Source organism: Scylla paramamosain, chromosome 42 (assembly GCF_035594125.1).
Source record: "Scylla paramamosain isolate STU-SP2022 chromosome 42, ASM3559412v1, whole genome shotgun sequence".
Lineage (NCBI taxonomy): Eukaryota > Metazoa > Arthropoda > Malacostraca > Decapoda > Portunidae > Scylla > Scylla paramamosain.
In genome coordinates, this window is record NC_087192.1 from 10,258,102 (window position 1) to 10,276,310 (window position 18,209).

At 36.9% G+C, this 18,209-nt stretch overlaps 1 protein-coding gene across 5 annotated transcripts in view; it reads right to left on the minus strand.

Annotated features, from left to right (window-relative positions):
- The window catches only part of LOC135093160 (Bardet-Biedl syndrome 7 protein homolog), a 301,301-nt gene that overhangs the window by 55,344 nt on the left and 227,748 nt on the right, over positions 1 to 18,209 (minus strand). For all 5 annotated transcript variants that reach the window (XM_063992082.1, XM_063992083.1, XM_063992081.1 and 2 more), the window contains one exon: positions 16,636 to 16,765. In XM_063992082.1, the coding sequence (XP_063848152.1) occupies positions 16,636 to 16,765 (130 nt within the window). The remainder of the gene's footprint in view (positions 1 to 16,635; positions 16,766 to 18,209) is intronic.

Below are 18,209 nucleotides of genomic sequence, written 5' to 3' on the forward strand. Positions count from 1 at the left end.
GGACATGGAAAACATCACTGCGAAGAATTTTAATAGGTGGCATGAAGTAGTCAGAGAATGGAGGAGAGGGAGGAACAAGCCCAGAATCATCCAAGGTAGAGTTATTAGCAAAGATATGAGTGAAGAGCTAAGCTTTAGAAATAGATGTGACAGCAGTGGTGCCATCTGGTTGAAACAGAGGAGGGAAAGAAGAAGCAAAGTTATTGGAGATATTTTTGGCTAGATGCCAGAAGTCATAAGGGGAGTTAGATCTTGAAAGGTTTTGACATTTTCTGTTAATGAAGGAGTTTTTGGCTAGTTGGAGAACACACTTGGCATGGTTCGGGGCAGAAATATAAAGTGCATTAGATTCTGGTGATGGAAGGCTTAAGTACCTTTTGTGAGCCACCTCTCTATCATCTATAACACGAGAACAAGCTGTGTTAAATTAAGGTTTAGAAAGTTTAGAACGAGAAAATGAGTGAGGAATGTACGCCTCCATGCCAGACACCATCACCTCTGTTATGTGCTCAGCACACAAAGATGGGTCTCTGACATGGAAGCAGTAGTCATTCCGTGGAAAATCAGCAAAATACCTCCTCAGGTCCCCCCAACTAGCAGAGGCAAAACGCCAGGGGCACCTTTGCTTAGTGGGATCCTGAGGAGGGATTGGAGCGATAGGTCAAGATGCAAATATGAGATTGTGATCGGAGGAGCCCAACGGAGAAGAAAGCGTAAGCAGAAAGATTAGAGGTCAGGAAAAGGTCAAGAATGTTGGGCGTATCTACAAGATGGTCAGGAATACGAATAGGGTGTTGCACCAATTGCTCTAGGCCGTGGAGGATAGCAAAGGCTAGTTCACCAGGATGGTCAGTGAAGGGAGAGGAAAGCCAAAGCTGGTGGTGAACACTGAAGTCTCCAAGAATGGAGATCTCTGCAAAAGGTAAGAGAGTCAGAATTTGCTCCACTTTGGAAGTTATGTAGTCAAAGAATTTCTTATAGTCAGAGGAGTTAGGTGAGAGGTATACAGCACAGATAAATTTAGTTTGAGAGTGACTCTGTAGTCGTAGCCAGATGGTGGAAAACTCGGAAGATTGAAGAGTGAGGGCACGAGAGCAGGTTAAGTCACTGTGCACATAAACGCAGCATCCAGCTTTGGATAGAAAATGAGAATAGAGAAAGTAGGAGGGAACAGAAAAGGGGCTACTGTCAGTTGCTTCAGACATCTGAGTTTCAGTGAGGAAAAAGAAGATGAGGTTTAGAAGAGGAGAGGTGGTGTTCTACAGATTGAAAATTAGATCTTAGACTGCGAATGTTACAGAAGTTAATGAAGAAAAAGTTGAGGGGGGTGTCAAGACACTTAGGGTCGTCGACAGAAAGGCAGTCCGACCTGGGGACATTTATGGTCCCCTCCCCAGATGGGGACTCCGAGGCTGGTGTAGGAGTCGCCATTATGATTTTAAAATTTTTGAGTGAAGGGTGTGTGTGTTATTAGGTACTTGTAGTTTTGTGTGGAGGAAGAGAGTTGTCTTTAGAGGGCAGGCTGTGACTGCCCCCTTGTGTTGTGAAACACAAAGGGAAACGTTCAGTGAGGTCACAGCTGGGTTTAATGATAAGTTCCCAGCACCCCCTGAACAGTGCTTTTGACCTCACTGGGAGTAATTATCGTTTCGGCAGGTGTCTACTATCATGTTTGTTTGTTTGTTTGTTGATATTAAACTGCATTTGCCATCTGTTCATCCATTCATTCATCCTATCTAAATCTGCTTGCGAGGCGATGGCATCTGATTCTGACCTAATTAATCTACCTATCTTTGTGTCATCCACCAATTTACTAACATCACTACTAATTCCACTATCCAAGTCATAGATATATATTAAAAACAATAATGGCCCTAATACTGATCCCTGTGGCATCCCACTAATTACATGATCTCACTCAGATTTAGAGCCGTTTATTACAACTCTTTGCTGCCTGTCGCTAAGCCATGACCTTTCTCAGGTGTAGCACTGATAAAAAAAAAAAAAATATCAGCACCCCGTGGTCAGATGATATGTGAAATGCTTTGTATCTGGGTCAGTTGGTAATGTTGGCAACCCTGTTTGCTTCACAGAAATAGTAGTTGCCATGTATGTTACAGTGTAGGGTATACATGTTCATACTTGGCACCTCCTACACCAGTAGTACCAACATATCCATGTCATTTCCCATAAATCATACTCCATGTCTCATATCTCCTCACGCTGCTACAGGACCAATATTTTTTTTCATTGAGGATACATAACATGATGGTAAGTATTCATCAATGGGGGCACCTGCAGAGTCACAAAGAGTAATGGGGAGCACAAGGTAAGTGGAAGTCAGGGGCATTCTGATACAACATAGAGGAATGTGGCAGCAGATACAGTAACTATGGTAAGTAGAAGCTGCTTGTGACAACAGTGTAGTGGCAAGAGGAAGGCTGAGGGCTATCTGGAGGGCAGTTAGTGTGTCACTGGATGATGTAACCATGATTACGAATTTGAGAGGTGATACTGGTATGACTGCTGGAGGACCAAGATGGTGAGGAAGGCTAGGAGTGATGCTGTGAAGGACTGGGGGATGTTGGTACAAAGTGGAGCAACTTGAAGGGATTAATTGGGTACAGAAAACCTCTAAGTTGACTACAGTGATGAATCTCCAAGATACAGGCACACAACACTGAAAACTAATGAACCTTGGGCACAACTGGTCCATTATAAGCTGAATCTGATTGCTGATTTCCTTCATTCATTTAACAAATACAAACTACCTATTTAAAAAAAATAGACTACCAAGTTTTCATTATAGACAAGCACACAATTCATACCAAAGAATGCCATATTTGATAAGCTGATCAAGATGAAAAATAAGACTGGACCCCTGGACTTGAGAAGTCTAGAGCACTTCTGACTTCACTGAACTGAATATACACATGATATGCCATTGATGAATTTTTATTATTTATTTAACTTATTCATTTTTCAATGTACTGGCCTAGTTAGCTTTCCTTTTTTAATATCTTAAAAAGTTTATGTTGCCCCCATGAAGAGAATGCTTCAGTTGGCAACTTTTGGAATTTTTCCAGTTAAATGACAAGATATTACAAGCACCTCCCATTCAATAGAGTGAGTTCTTTGTCATGTCAATCAACACTGGAAATTTTTCTATATCAAACATGCCAAAGACTACAAGAGAGCTGTACGAGCATTAAACTCGCAACCATGAACATGCTTAGAGCTCTCTATTCCCATACCTCATTACTAATACACAGCATAGTGCATCTAGCATATGCAGTATGCATAAAGTGCAAGGAATATCTCTTAATAAATAAGCAAGATGCTTAGAAAGAGTGATGAAATACTGGGAATGTGGCTAATGAATAATCTAATATGAAACATGAAGGTGAAGTTCAAGAGGAACCAGACAGCAAGACAGCCAGGAGGTTATCTTTGATACTCTACATCTGATTAAGCTTCCAACAACTGGCTGGAAGACTGCACTTCTTCCAGGATGGAAATGAGTCTGTATCATTTAAGAATAAAATGAACAACTTATGCTAAGATACTACCAAAAGTTATATAAGTGTCATAGTACAATACACAATATCAATAAGTTGGCATAATGTACCTTACATTAAATAAACAAGCCAAGCTATATGTATATTGAATCCCTCTACCATTGTCTAACTGAAAATACAACTTACATATTTGTATTAAAACTAAGGAGCATTTCAAACATCAAAACAAAATTTTGAAAATTAAATACATATGTATAAGGGCAATTAAAACTAATTAGAATAATCACTCACACAAAATGTACAATTTAATATAATGGTAAGAATTTCTAAAGTACACTTATCTTGTATAAGGCTAAACTCCTCCAACCCTTTTATAAACTAACTCTGCTAATAGTCTCTTAACTGTTAGTGTGGTCATAAAATTTTTTTTCTTATTATTATCATTACTTCTTTTATATTTTACCTCATTTAAAATGTGTGGACCATTTATGATATCTTAGAGCACACACACACACACACACACACACACACACACACACACACACACACACACACACACACACACACACACAGGAAAACCTGGTAAGAGACACTGTAGATAAAAAGAAGAGTGTAATGATCTTAGGCCTGGAAGAAAGTGAGATAAAAAATTGGTATAAAAGAGAAGCAGAACAAAGAAAAACAGCTTGATTAGTACTGAGTCTGATAAACAAAAGGGATACAAAGCTGGAAGATGAAATAGGGGAGGTGTACAGGATTGGAAAATATGATCAAGGAAAAAGTAGACCATTGAAAATCAAACTAAAATCCCAAACAGCAGCAGAAATAACATTGGCAAATGCGTGGAAGCTAGCCAAAAGTAATGAGTTTAAACAAGTCTGGATTAGAAGAGAAATGATTGAGGAAGAAAGGAGGAAAATTAATGAATTGAGAAGTGAAGCAAAAGAAAGGAACGAACAGAGAACACAAGAGGAAAAGGAACTTTTTTTCTGGAGAGTAATGGACCTAAGGTTGAGGAAGTGGTACATGCGAAGTGAGGGGTGCAGAGGCACAGCTGTAAGAGAGGGAGGGACATGGACAGTGGCATACACTAATGCGGATGGTTTAGTTTCAGTGATGGATGAAGTGAATGAATTTATAAAAACAAATGAACCAGACATCATGGCAATGGTAGAAACTTAACTAAGAGATTCAGAGACACCAAATTTAGGAGGGGGAAAGTACAATATGTGGATAAGAAACAGATGTGGAAAAGGAGGAGGTGGAGTGATGATGCTTGTTAAAAAGGGTATCAGGGTGGAGAGTGTGGAAAAGGCAGAAGGCTTGGTGGAAGGCCTAGCCTAAACTTACAACTAATAAATGGAAGAAGAGAAAGACGATATGTCACAGTGATGTATGTCCCACCAAAAACAAAGGCCTGGAATAGACAAGAGCATGAACAGTTGCTGAGTGTGACAAAAGAATGGCTTGTAAAGAAAATTAAAGAAAACAACAAAACTGTTATAATGGGAGATTTTAATTGTAAAGAGATAAATTGGGAGGAGTGGAACACAAGAGGAGGAGAAGACTCATGGGGAGATAAGGTTCTGAAACTGGCAATGAACAATATTATGACACAGTGGGTTGAGAAAAATACTAGATACAAAGGAGGAGAGGATCCATCAAGACTTGATTTGGTATTATCAAAAGAAGCAGATATTATAGAAGACATGAACTATAGTTGTCTACTAGGAAGTAGAGACAAAGAGAAGATATAACAATGACTGGTATAATAAAAGATGTGAAATAGCTAAGGAGGAGAGGGAAACGGCATGGAATAGATGGTGGAGGAAAAATACGCAGGAACTATGGCAAAACTACATAACTACAAGAAATTAATATGTAAGGGTTATTAGAGAAGGAAGGAAAAAATTATGAGAAAGATGTTATGGACAAATGCAAAGAGGAACCAAAACTATTCTTCAGATATGTGAACAGCAAAATGAAAAATAGAGAAGGAATAAGCAGATTGAAGGTGAATGGTCAAATGTGTGAGGATCTGGCTGATTTGGCAGAGATAATGAACAGGAGTTTTCAATCAGTATTCACAAAAGAGAGAACATTTGTATGGCAGAGTGAGATGAGTGAGGAAATGGATCTGGGGGAAATCCAAGTGACTGAAGAGGATGTCTAGAAACAGATGAAGGGACTAGACGTTAGGAAGGCCCCTGGACCTGGTGGAATGTCAGGATGGATACTAAAAGAGTGCAATCAGCAGTTGACATGGGTAATACAAAATATTATTGAGAGTTCCCTAACTGAAAGTAGAGTCCCAATTGAATGGAAGAGAGCCAACATAGTGCCATTCTACAAAGGTGGTAATAAAGAGGAGCCCTTAAACTATAGACCTGTCTCTAACAAGTGTGGTGTGCAAAATGTGTGAAAGATTGAAGGATAAATGGATGCAGTACCTAGAAGGAAATGAAGTGATAATAAAGCAGCAATTTGGATTTAGGAGAGGGAGATCGTGTGTTACAAACTTACTGAGTTTTTATTCTAGAGTGGTGGATATAATGCAAGAAAGAGATGGATGGGCAGATTGTGTTTATTTAGACCTGAAGAAGGCCTTTGATAAAGTGCCACACAGGAAATTGTTGTGGAAGTTGAAGCATAATGGTGGGCTAAGGGGGGCCTGCTGAGATGGATGGAAAATTTCTTGATAAACAGAGAAATGAGAATGATGGTAAAAGATAAAAAAAAAAATCATCATGGAGGGAAGTCATAAGTGGAGTACCCCAAGGCTCAGTACTTGCACCAATCATGTTTGCAGTCTATATAAATTATATGACAGAGAGTGTGAACAATTACATGTGCCTTTTTGTGGATGATGCAAAGTTGCTGAAGAAAGTTGAGAGTGCAGAGGACTGTGGAACCTTACAAGACCTGAACAAGATATCAGAGTGGAGTCATATATGGGAAATGGAATTTAATTTAAAGAAGTGTAAGGTAATAGAATTTGGAAAAAGTACAAGAAGAGTAAAAGGAAATTATGTGTTGAATGGTGTAAGGTTGAGGGGAGCAGGAGAGGAAAAGGATCTCAGTGTTACAGTGACTGGGAACCTGACCCCAGAGAGACACATTAGCAAAATTACAGGAGAAACCTATAACTTGTTGAGAAGAATAAGGCAAGCCTTTGCATATATGGATGAAGTGATGGTCAGGAAGATGATCGTGTCGCTGATAAGACCTAGACTAGAATATGCAGCAGTAGTGTGGTCGCCATACAAGAGAAAGGGTATAAGGAAATTGGAAAGAGTTCTGAGAGCAGCTATGAAGATGGTACCAACTATCATGGACTTGTCATATGAAGAGACTTGCAAGGATAGATCTACCAACGTTGGAAAAGAGGAGAGAAAAGGGAGACTTGATTGCGATATATAAAGCATATGAGGGAGTAGAGGAGGTGGACCAGGGCGACTTAATGGTCTGGGATATATGAGACACTAGAGGACATGGAAAGAGGCTGAAGAGGAGTGCTTGTAGAAGAGACGTCAAAAAGTATAGTTTCCCATATAGAAGTATTGATGTATAGAACAGTCTGGATGAGAAGATGGTAAATGCAGAAAGTATACATGGATTCAAGGCTAAGTTGGATATTAAAAGATATGGAGATGGGACAGCACGAGCATAGCTCTTTTCCCATAAAGCACAACTAGGTAAATACATACACACACACACACACACACACACACACACACACACACACACACAAGTTGATGCTATATGAAGAGGCAGGGAGAATGGCTGAAGTGAAGAATAACTGTTTCCAGAAGGTTTTTACTAGTGAGAGTGGTTTGCAGGAACAGGGGGATGTAGAGATGACTGATGCAGGGTTAAGTGAAATAAATGTTACAGTGCAGGAGGTAAAGAAGATAATGGAGAACCAAGATGTAAGGAAAGCAACAGACCCAGATGGAGAATCTAATTGGATTTTAAAGGAGTATAGTGAGCAGTTGGCCAAAGAAGATCTGCAGAATCATAATACATTCATTAAAAGAGGGAAAGGTCCCAATGGACTGGAAAAGAGTGGATATAGTGCCGATTTTCAAGGGAGGAAACAAGAAAGACCCTTCAAACTACAGACCAGCGTCATTAACAAGTGTAGTGGCTAAGATATATGAAAGACTTATAAAAGACAAATAGATCAAATGTTTGGAAGAAAACAATGTGTTGACAAACAAACAATTTGGTTTTTGAAGAGGAAGATCATGTACTACAAATCTGTTGAGTTTCTGTTCATAAGTTATAGATATTGTGCAGGAGAGAGATGGTTGGGCAGGCTGTATCTATTTAGACCTCAAAAAAACATTTGACAAAGTACCACATAGGAGGTTGTTATGGAAACTGAAGATGTTTGGAGGACTGCGAGATGGGCTGCTAAAGTGGATGAAGAACTTCTTGGAAGATTGAGAGATAACAGTAATTAAGGATCAAAGGTCAGCCTGGAAGAAAGTTTTAAGTGGGGTTCCACAGGGTTCTATGTTGGCACTGGTAATGTTTGCTGTGTACATTAGTGATGTGCCAGAAGAAATAACCAGCTACATGAGCTTATTTGCAAATGATACAAAATTATTAAAAAAAATAGAAAAAGAGGAAGATTGTATAGCACTTCAACGGGACATAAACAAGATCTGGGAATGAAGCCAAAAGTGGCAGATGGAATTCAATGCAAAGAAATGCAGTGTGATAGAAACTGGCAAGAGTGGTAAGAGACAGATGAGAGATTATTCATTGTGGAATGAAAGAATCAGCAATAGAACAGAAGAATGAGATCTTGGTATAATTATTACTAATATGCTGTCACCCGAGAAACAAATGAACAAGAGTAGAGGTGAAAGCTATAACCTACAGAGAAACATAAGGACAGCATTTACACATCTGGATGAGGAAATTATAAAAAAAATTGATTGTGACCATGATAGGCCCAAGACTGGAGCATGCAGCTGTGGTATGGTCGCCTAGCACCAAGAAATCTATAAGGAAATTGGAAGGAATACAAAGAGCATGAACAAAGTTACCTCCAAGTTTGAAGGATCTACTGTATGAAGAAAGACTGTCTAAATTGGGTCTTATAACATTGGAACAGAGAAGAGAGAGGTGATTTGATCACACTGTACAGAGTGATGACTGGAATGAAAAAACTTTAATAGGAAAAGAAAGGACTTGGTGATGTGGGATGCAAGAGGCTTGAGGGGACACAGCAGAAAACTGAAAAAAGATACTTGTAGAAGAGATGTTAAGAAAAATAGCTTCCCACATAGAACTGTGGAGATCTGGAATGATTTGGACAAAGAAGTCATTGATGCAAATATGATAAACAAATTTAAGACAAAGTTAGATAAAAATAGATATGGAGATGGGCCAGCACAAGCATAGTTTTTTTTCCTGTGTCACAACTATGTAAATACACACACACACACACACACACACACACACACACACACACACACACACCCCTTCCATACAAGAGGACAGTTTAATTTCTTTGGTATAACATCTAAAACTGATATCTTAATTGCAAATTATCCACAAAGTTACAGAGCAGTTAAAACTGACAATTGCATAATGCTTCATTAGAAGCTGCTGCTCCATGCTGGTAGTATGATTTTCAACTATTGTACTGGCAACAGTTAGGGGACTGTATTAGGTGGAAGGTCTGTATGAGGAGTATAGCATGGTGTTAGATTTAACTTAAAAGTCTCCTTAATTATTACATTTCAAGAATGATACAAAGGTAATGATACATTTCTCTTGACTACAATAGAAAGATGTTTATATATACACTGGTTGATAATGTAACCCTATGTACATGTCATTGCATGCATATCTACATATAATGTAAAGTCATAAATTCATACAAAATTACCAAAACATGTACATTAAAAAAAATAAATAATAAAAAAATAAATCAATAATAAAAAATAATTTTGACTGTAAGCACAAGTGTTTTAATGTTATGTGCACACTATGCACAACTATTCTAAAAGTAGATAGGTGAGGTAGGCAGCTTTAGAAAGGCAGTGTCATTCTAGCAAGGGCAAAGTGAGTGATAAGTTGTGAACATTTTCAAGATCCTTCATTACTTTTGTGTTGGGTGAAAATGCATTTCCTAAATTAACAATGTAGTGTGTGTGAAACAAGCCATGATACATACAAAGTGTAATACCTATTAATTATATCAATAAAAAGACAGCTTCATTGAAATACACAAAAAAGTTCACATCTTGACAAAATGGTTATTTCACAGTTATGTGCTTAAGCAAGCCTGCTCTATTTTACCTGTTCAGTAAAGAGGGTTGCCTTTAAGTATTCACACTGGGAAGGTAAGTCAGGTGTTAATGAAGGTTAATGTAATGAACTGCTTATATATGTATAATATCATAACTTTAAAAGTTTACTTTAAAAGTAATGCATAAAGTAAAAGCATGAAATATGATAAGATTTATATGGTCATAATATATCAACAGTGCAACAAATGAAAATTATAACCTGTAACTTTACAGTAAAGGTCACATTATATTAAGCTTTTGCCTTTGATCACATTATTGAATTCATAATCATATCTATGCCTTTGATTACATTATTGAATTCAAAATCATATCTATCACATAATGCTACTCAAAAGAAGCAAAAAATTTTATTCCTTTTTCATGCTAATGGACCTCCAGTCACATAATTTAAAGGTCCATTAAAATGGCTATGAATCATATAAGACAGGTAGATTAATAGAAATATGACAGCCACCAATCAAAAGCTTTAAGGAAGCAAGAAAGATATTGTGAGATAGAGAAGTGTTATAATCTATGAGTTTCCATATTGACCTATCATGGACTTCATCCATCTTCTTTCATATAATGTGCCACTTTGGCTGATCTACTGCAGCTGTGAGAGATATTCAGTGCCCTCACAAAGCTATGGTCAACTGGGATTTCAAAATTTTCTCCACTCTAAAAGTTAATAAGTCTGCTCTGTAGTTTCAAAGTAATTAATAGATGATTTTCTCAACAGAAACCACAGTGGTGACTTTCTTTTAAATGAATTTAACTGGTACCAAAACCTTGTTCACAATAGTGTCTACTGAAATAAATGCAATTAAGGAGAATTTGCATCAAACCCTAAACAAATAATCACCATATCTTCAGCACTCCAAGGATCTCTGGCATCACTTATCACTCAGTTAAGCATCCCCAAAGGTGAAAAGTTATGACAGTAACAACAATATGAACATCCCAGTGACTGGAAAGCTGACAGCACCAACATGGCAGCTGAGCCATTCAGTTGTACACTCCCTACAAGCTGCATTTAATGCTGTGATCTGCTACACATTTTTTACTTATTCTGACTTCATTAAATTCAAAATTCAAATTTATGAAGACAGATACATATATTTTAACAACAACAAATGTGGTCATACCATGATGGACAAGAAAGCATTGCTGTCATAACATGTCACCAACTTGTCTCTATTGAACCATACATAGTACTTGCTTACTCTATCCCTCTACCTTAGCTTATTTTTTTTTATTATCATTATTTTTTTTTAATAGTGAGGTTTTATTTTATGATAGTTTTGGAGGCAAAGCTTCACATTCCTGAACTTTACATTGACAAACTTGCAACAAGATAATTATATGGATTTCACTTAAATACATAATAAAAAAAAACATTCATAATACATATCACAACTGCCTTTCTATCAGCTCTGAATCTCTTCAGTGCCTTACTAACTCAATTCTTTTAACTGTCAACTTGACATTGTTCCTAAAAAACTATTCTCTCTCCTGAAGACATGTAGCATTCTGTTGTGCCTCCATAAACATTTTTCCCCTTGTTAGATGTCTGGCTCTGCACTGGGGATTGGAATTTGCCTTTCATGTAGTTAGCAGCTTCTCTCATACAACACTTATCAACATGACATTGCCCAAAACTAATAATCCCATCCATTATTTTTCTTTATCTGTCTCTAGTCACCCAGTTCACTGCAATACTGTATTTCATGAGTACTGCTATTCTTCAACTATATATCTTTCCCTTCCCACAACTGTGCCATACAAGATAATAATTAATTATCACAGTTCTTTCCATAACATTAATACAAAAGTTAACCAAATCCTTGACTATTTTATCTTCTTAACAAACAGATCCTTACTCTGTTCTTTGAGCTTCCTTCAAAAGAAATACCAAGACTATAGAACTTCACTTATCTTTACTATCCTTGTTATACATATACATACATACATGCATATATATATATATATATATATATATATATATATATATATATATATATATATATATATATATATATATATATATATATATATATATATATATATATATATATATGACGGAGGGACACCCGCCAAAGGCAACAAAAATCCAATAAAAAAAGGCCCACAGAGATGCTGGTCCCCAAATTAGGTCCAAAGTGGTAGTCTAAAATTGACAGTTCCTTGAAACCTCCCTCTTGAAGGAGTTCAAGTCATAGGAAGGTGGAAATGCAGAAGCAGGCAGGGAGTTCCAGAATTTACCAGAGAAAGGGATGAATGATTGAGAATACTAGTTAACTCTTGCATTAGAGAGGTGGACAGAATAGGAGTGAGAGAAAGAAAGTCTTGTGCAGCAAGGCCATGGGAGGAGGGGAGCCATGCAGTCAGCAAGAAGAGCAGTTAGCATGAAACTAGTGGTAGAAGATAGCAAGGGATGCAACATTGCAGCAATGAGAAAGAGGCTGAAGACAGTCAGTTTGAGGAGAGGAGTTGATGAGACAAAAAAGCTATTGATTCCACCCTGTCTAGAAGAGCAGTATCCGGCAATGAGAAAGAGGCTGAAGACAGTTTGAGGAGAGGAGTTGATGAGACAAAAAAGCTATTGATTCCACCCTGTCTAGAAGAGCGGTATGAGTGGAACCCCTGCAGACATGTGAAGCATACTCCATATGTGGATGATAAGGTCCCTGTACAGAGTTAGCAGCTGGAAGGGTGAGAAAAACTGGTGGAGACATCTCAGAACACCTAACTTCATAGAAGCTGTTTTAGCTAGAAATGATATGTGAAGTTTTCAGTTTAGATTATAAGTAAAGGACAGATTAAGGATGTTCAGTGTAGAAGAGGGTGACAGTTGAATATCACTGAAGAAGAGGGGACAGTTGTCTGGAAGTGTGTTGAGTTGATAAATGGAGGAATTGCATTTTTGAGGTATTGAACAATACTAAGTTTATTCTGCCCCAATTAGAAATTTTAGAGAGGTCAGAAGTCAGGTGTTCTGAGGCTTCCCTGCATGAACTATTTACTTTCTGAAGGGTTGGACGTCTATGAAGACGTGGAAAAAAGCAGGGTGGTATCATCAGCATAGGAGCGGATAGGACAAGATCATTAATAGATCATTGATGAATAATAGTGGGTGACAGGACAGAACCCTAAGAAACACCAATGTTAATAGGTTTAGAAGAACAGATCATCTAACACAGCAGCAATAGAACTGTCAGAAAGGAAACTTGACATGAAGTTACAGAGAGAACGATAGAAGCTGTAGAAAGGTAATTTGGAAATCAAAGCTCTGTGCCAGACTCTGTCAAAAGCTTCTGGCATGTTGAAGGCAACAGCAAAAGTTTCACCAAACTCTCTAAAAGAGGATGACCAAGACTCAATAAGGAAAGCCAGAAGATTACCAGTAGAGCGGCCTTGACAGAATCCATAGTGGCAATAAGATAGAAGGTTGTGAAGTGATAGATGTTTAAAAATCTTCCTATTGAGGATAGATTCAAAAACTTTTGGTAAGAAGGAAATTAAAGCAATAGGATGGTAGTTTCAGGGATTAGAACAATCACTCTTATTAGCATCAGGCTGAATGCTGGCAAACTTCCAACAAGAAGGAAAGGTAGATGTTGACAGACAGAGGTGAAAGGGTTTGACTAGGCAAGGTGCAAGCACGGAGCAGCAGTTTTAGAGAACAACAGGAGGGACCCCATCAAGTCAATAAGCCTTCCAAGGGTTTAGGCCAGCAAGGGCATGGAAAACATCACTGTGAAGAGTTTTAATCAGTAGCACAAAGTAGTCAGAGGATGGAGGAGAAGAAGGAACAAGACCAGAATTGTCCATGGTAGAGATTTTTGCAAAGGTCTAAGCAAAGACTTCAGCTTTAGAGATAGATGTGATAGCAGTGGTGCCATCTGGTTGAGATAAAGGAGGGAAAGAAGAAGCAAAGTTATTGATGTTTTTTGGCTAGGTGCTAGAGGTCATGAGTTGAGTTAGATCTTGAAAGATTTTGACACTTTCTGTTAATGAAGAAGTTTTTGGCTAGTTGGAGAACAGACTTGGCATGGTTCAGGGCAGAAATATAAAGTGCATGAGATTCTGGTGATGGAAGGCTTAAGTACCTTTTGTGGACCACCTCTCTATCATGTATAACAAGAGAACAAGCTGTGTTTGGAAGATTTAGGTTGAGAAAAGAGAGAGGAATGTATGCCTCCATGCCAGACACTTTCACCTCTGTTATGTACTCAGCACACAAAGATGGGTCTCTGACACGAAAGCAGTAGACATTCCAAAGAAAATCAGCAAAATACCTCCTCAGGTTCCCCCCAACTAGCAGAGGCAAAATGCCAGAGGCACCTTCGCTTAGTGGGATCCTGAGGAGGGATTGGAGTGATAGGACAAGATACAGGTGTAAAAGAGATTGTGATCGGAGGAGCCCAATAGAGAAGAGAGGGTGACAACATAAGCAGGAGGATTAGAGGTCAGGAAAAGGTCAAGAATGTTGGGCGTATCTACAAGACTGTCAGGAATACAAGTAGTGTGTTGCACCAGTTGCTCTAGGTCGTGGATGACAGCAAAGTTAAAGGCTAGTTCACCAGGATGGTCAGTGAAGGGAGAGGAAAACCAAAGCTGGTGGTGAACATTGAAGTCTCCTAGAATGGAGATCTCTGCAAATGGGAAGAGAGTTAGAATGTGCTCTACTTTGGAAGTTAAGTAGTCAAAGAATTTCTTATAGTCAGAGGAGTTAGGTGAGAGGTATACAGCACATAAATTTAGTTTTGAGAGCGACTCTGTAGTCATAGCCAGATGGTGGAAAACTCGGATGATTCAAGTGCATGGGCACGAGAGCAGGTCAAGTCGTTGTGCACATAAACGCAACATCCAGCTTTGTATTGAAAATGAGGATAGAGAAAATAGGAGGGAACAGAAAAGGGGTTACTGTCAGTTGCCTCAGACATTTGTGTTTCAGTAAGGAAAAGAAGATAAGGTTTAGAAGAGGAGAGATGGTGTTCTACAGATTGAAAATTAGATCTAAGACTGTGAATGTTGCAGAAGTTAATGAAGAAAAAGTTGAGGGGGGTGTCAAGACACTTAGGGTCATTATCAGAAGAGCAGTCTGACCTGGGGACATTTGTGGTCCCCTCCCCAGATGAGAACTCCAAGCCTGGTGTAGGAGTCACCATGATAATTTTGAATTTTTGAGTGAAGGGTGTGTGTGTTATTAGATGCTTGTAGTTTTGTGTGGAGGAAGAGAGTTGTCTTTAGAGGGCAGGCTGTGACTACCCCTTTGTGGTGTGAGACACAAAGGGAAACGTTCAGTGAGGTCACAGCTGGTTTTAATGATAAGTTCACAGCACTCCTTGATCCAGTGCTTTAGAGCTCACTGGGAGTGATTATCATTTTGGCAGGTGCCTACTATATTCTGCATATATATATATATATATATATATATATATATATATATATATATATATATATATATATATATATATATATATATATATATATATATATATATGTCACGCATAATGTGGATAATTGCCTAATGTGAACATTAGGCAGTGAAATTGCCTAATCTTCATATTAGGCAATTTGTTTGCACGATGTTGACAATAGGCAACTTACTTGCTTAATGTCCACTTTAGGCATGATTTTCAAATTAGGCAAGGGTATTTTGCCTAATGTGAATTGAATGACAAACCAGTGTCTACAGTTTTGTTCGAATGTTGTTCGAAACTTTGGGTCTGTTATAGTTAGGTTAGGTTAGGTTAGGTTAGGTTAGGTTAGGTTAGGTTAGGTTAGGTTAGGTTAGGTTAGGTTAGGTTAGGTTAGGTTAGGTTATTATTAGAACAAAATTTACACCAGCTGACCTAAGTGGGATCAAACAGACCCTTATAAAGTCTGAAGAGGTTCCTGATATCTGCCTATCGATGAGAACAGCAACAGCAAGAGCCACTGGTGGGCAAGGTTATACAAAGTGTCAATGTACTACTCAATGTACATCAGGAAGGTGCAGCTGCCTAAGAAAAGAAATTAAATGCAACTCGCGCTGTCACCCAGGCAGATCATGCAAAAATTTGTGATTGGACTCAACTGAACCCTGAGATCGATTGACCTATTTTACTTATACTAATATTGCATTAATTAATTATGTTTTCCTTATTCACATTGGGCAAAATTGAGCTGCATAATTTGAACAATAGGCATTTTTTGCCTAATGTTAACAATTTGTAAACTTTACGCAACCTACTTGCTTGATGTACACATTAGGCAATTTTCTGCCTAATGTTCACATTAGGCAATTGTCCACATTATGCGTAACATATATATATATATATATATATATATATATATATATATATATATATATATATATATATATATATATATATATATATATATATATATATATATATATATATATATATATATATATATATATATATATATATATATATATATATATATATATATATATATATATATATATATATATATATATATATATATATATATATATATATATATATATATATATATATATATATATATATATATATATATATATATATATATATATATATGTATGTATGTATGTATGTTATGTTTTTCAAGGGAGAGAACCCAGGGAAAGGAATCAGAGTGAAACTCACTAGACATCTTTTCCTAAATTTGATTTGAAGCCCTTCACCAGTCACTTTCACCTGTCACTTTTCATGGCTGATAATTTTTACATAAGTAATATTCTTTTTTTAAAATCAAAATAAGTAATAAGTAGATAAGAAGATAAATGAAATACCTAAAAAAAAATAGCCACCTACCTTCTCAGCTGGGAGTGAAATAACATCATTTATTTTGTCTGCGGCCAAATAGTAGTTTGAGTCTTGGCAGTCATGGTAATGGTTGTAGACATAATCACCGCATACCAACAAGTCACTTCCACTAATATGCCTGGAAAATAATTTCACATAATTTATAAAACCTGTTACCATTTTATTTTTTCCAAAAAACAACATTTAAAAAATAATTTTTCTTACATTACAGTATTATATTTTCTAAAGCCAAACAATGCTCACAGATTACATTATCAAATGATTTCAATACAATCATTCAAGCAGGATACTCCCCCAAACCAAGAGGTGGATCCTTGGAGAGGAATATGAAATGTCAAGGTGGGTTCATCAGGTGAATGGCCTGCTGCTACATGAACCTGATTAATACTTGACAAAGCACAAAAGAGCTGAGGATCTCCAAATCAATATTGTCACCTGTCTTACTTTTTTAGGGAAATTAAGAAAACATTATTTCCATTTTCATGAGGAAAAAAAAAAAAAAAAAAAAAAATATATATATATATATATATATATATATATATATATATATATATATATATATATATATATATATATATATATATATATATATATATATATATATATATATCCATAATCCATGTGTTACTATTGTCAAAATGATAATGATACATAGGGATTCCCAAAATGAAATTCAGTTTGACTATCCAAGGTGATTTTAAGAATGCCATCTTTACAAAATTTATTTGTCATATATTTACCTATGCACTCTAAACTTGGGAGGGATGCATTAAGAATTATTTATTAATTTATTTTTTTCTGGTACTACAGTTAAACTTCGATTACTGAACACCTCCCTTTTTGAGTAAGTTGGTTTTCAGACAAAATTTTGAACTTATAATTGCTTCAGTTGTCATACTATAATTAGGTTCTCAAACAAAGTTACTTGATTTCAAATATTAAAAGACAAAAGCAAAAGTTGTCGTTTATTGCTAATTTATAGTTTCTATAAATATTTCTTTTGTTTTTATATAGTGGTACCTCGTAATTCAAACTTCTTTGGTTCTTTTGGTCTGTTCTTATTGGGAAAGTTTGAACTGGGAAAAATTTATCCCATTCAAATTAATGTGAAAGAAATTAATCCATTCCAAGGTTTCAAAACCTGGGGAAGGAATGGGGGAGGAGGGATGCAAGAGGCTAGTGACCAAGTGGGATTGCTTGAATGGGTGTTTGTGTTTGAATTGGAGGACTGTCTTCAAACTGGAAGACAAAATTTGTTCACCAGCCCTGTTTGAATTGGGAGTTATTCGAATCATGAGATCATGAGATGTGACTGTATTTGGAGAAGGCACAGTGTGTAAGACAATAATTAAATTTTTGAAATAAGGTAAATGTGATCTTGTTGAAGAGCCTCAATGTAAATAAAGTGCCTTGGCAAACTCAAGAGTAACCACATCTCCTGAGCCACCTGTGGCTCTCTTGATGATCCCACAATCCATCACTACTGCACAACTGTATTTTTCCAGTAGCTTTTCCTAGCAGCAAGATGTTTAAGTGTTATGATCATCTTCATTTTGGTGGTA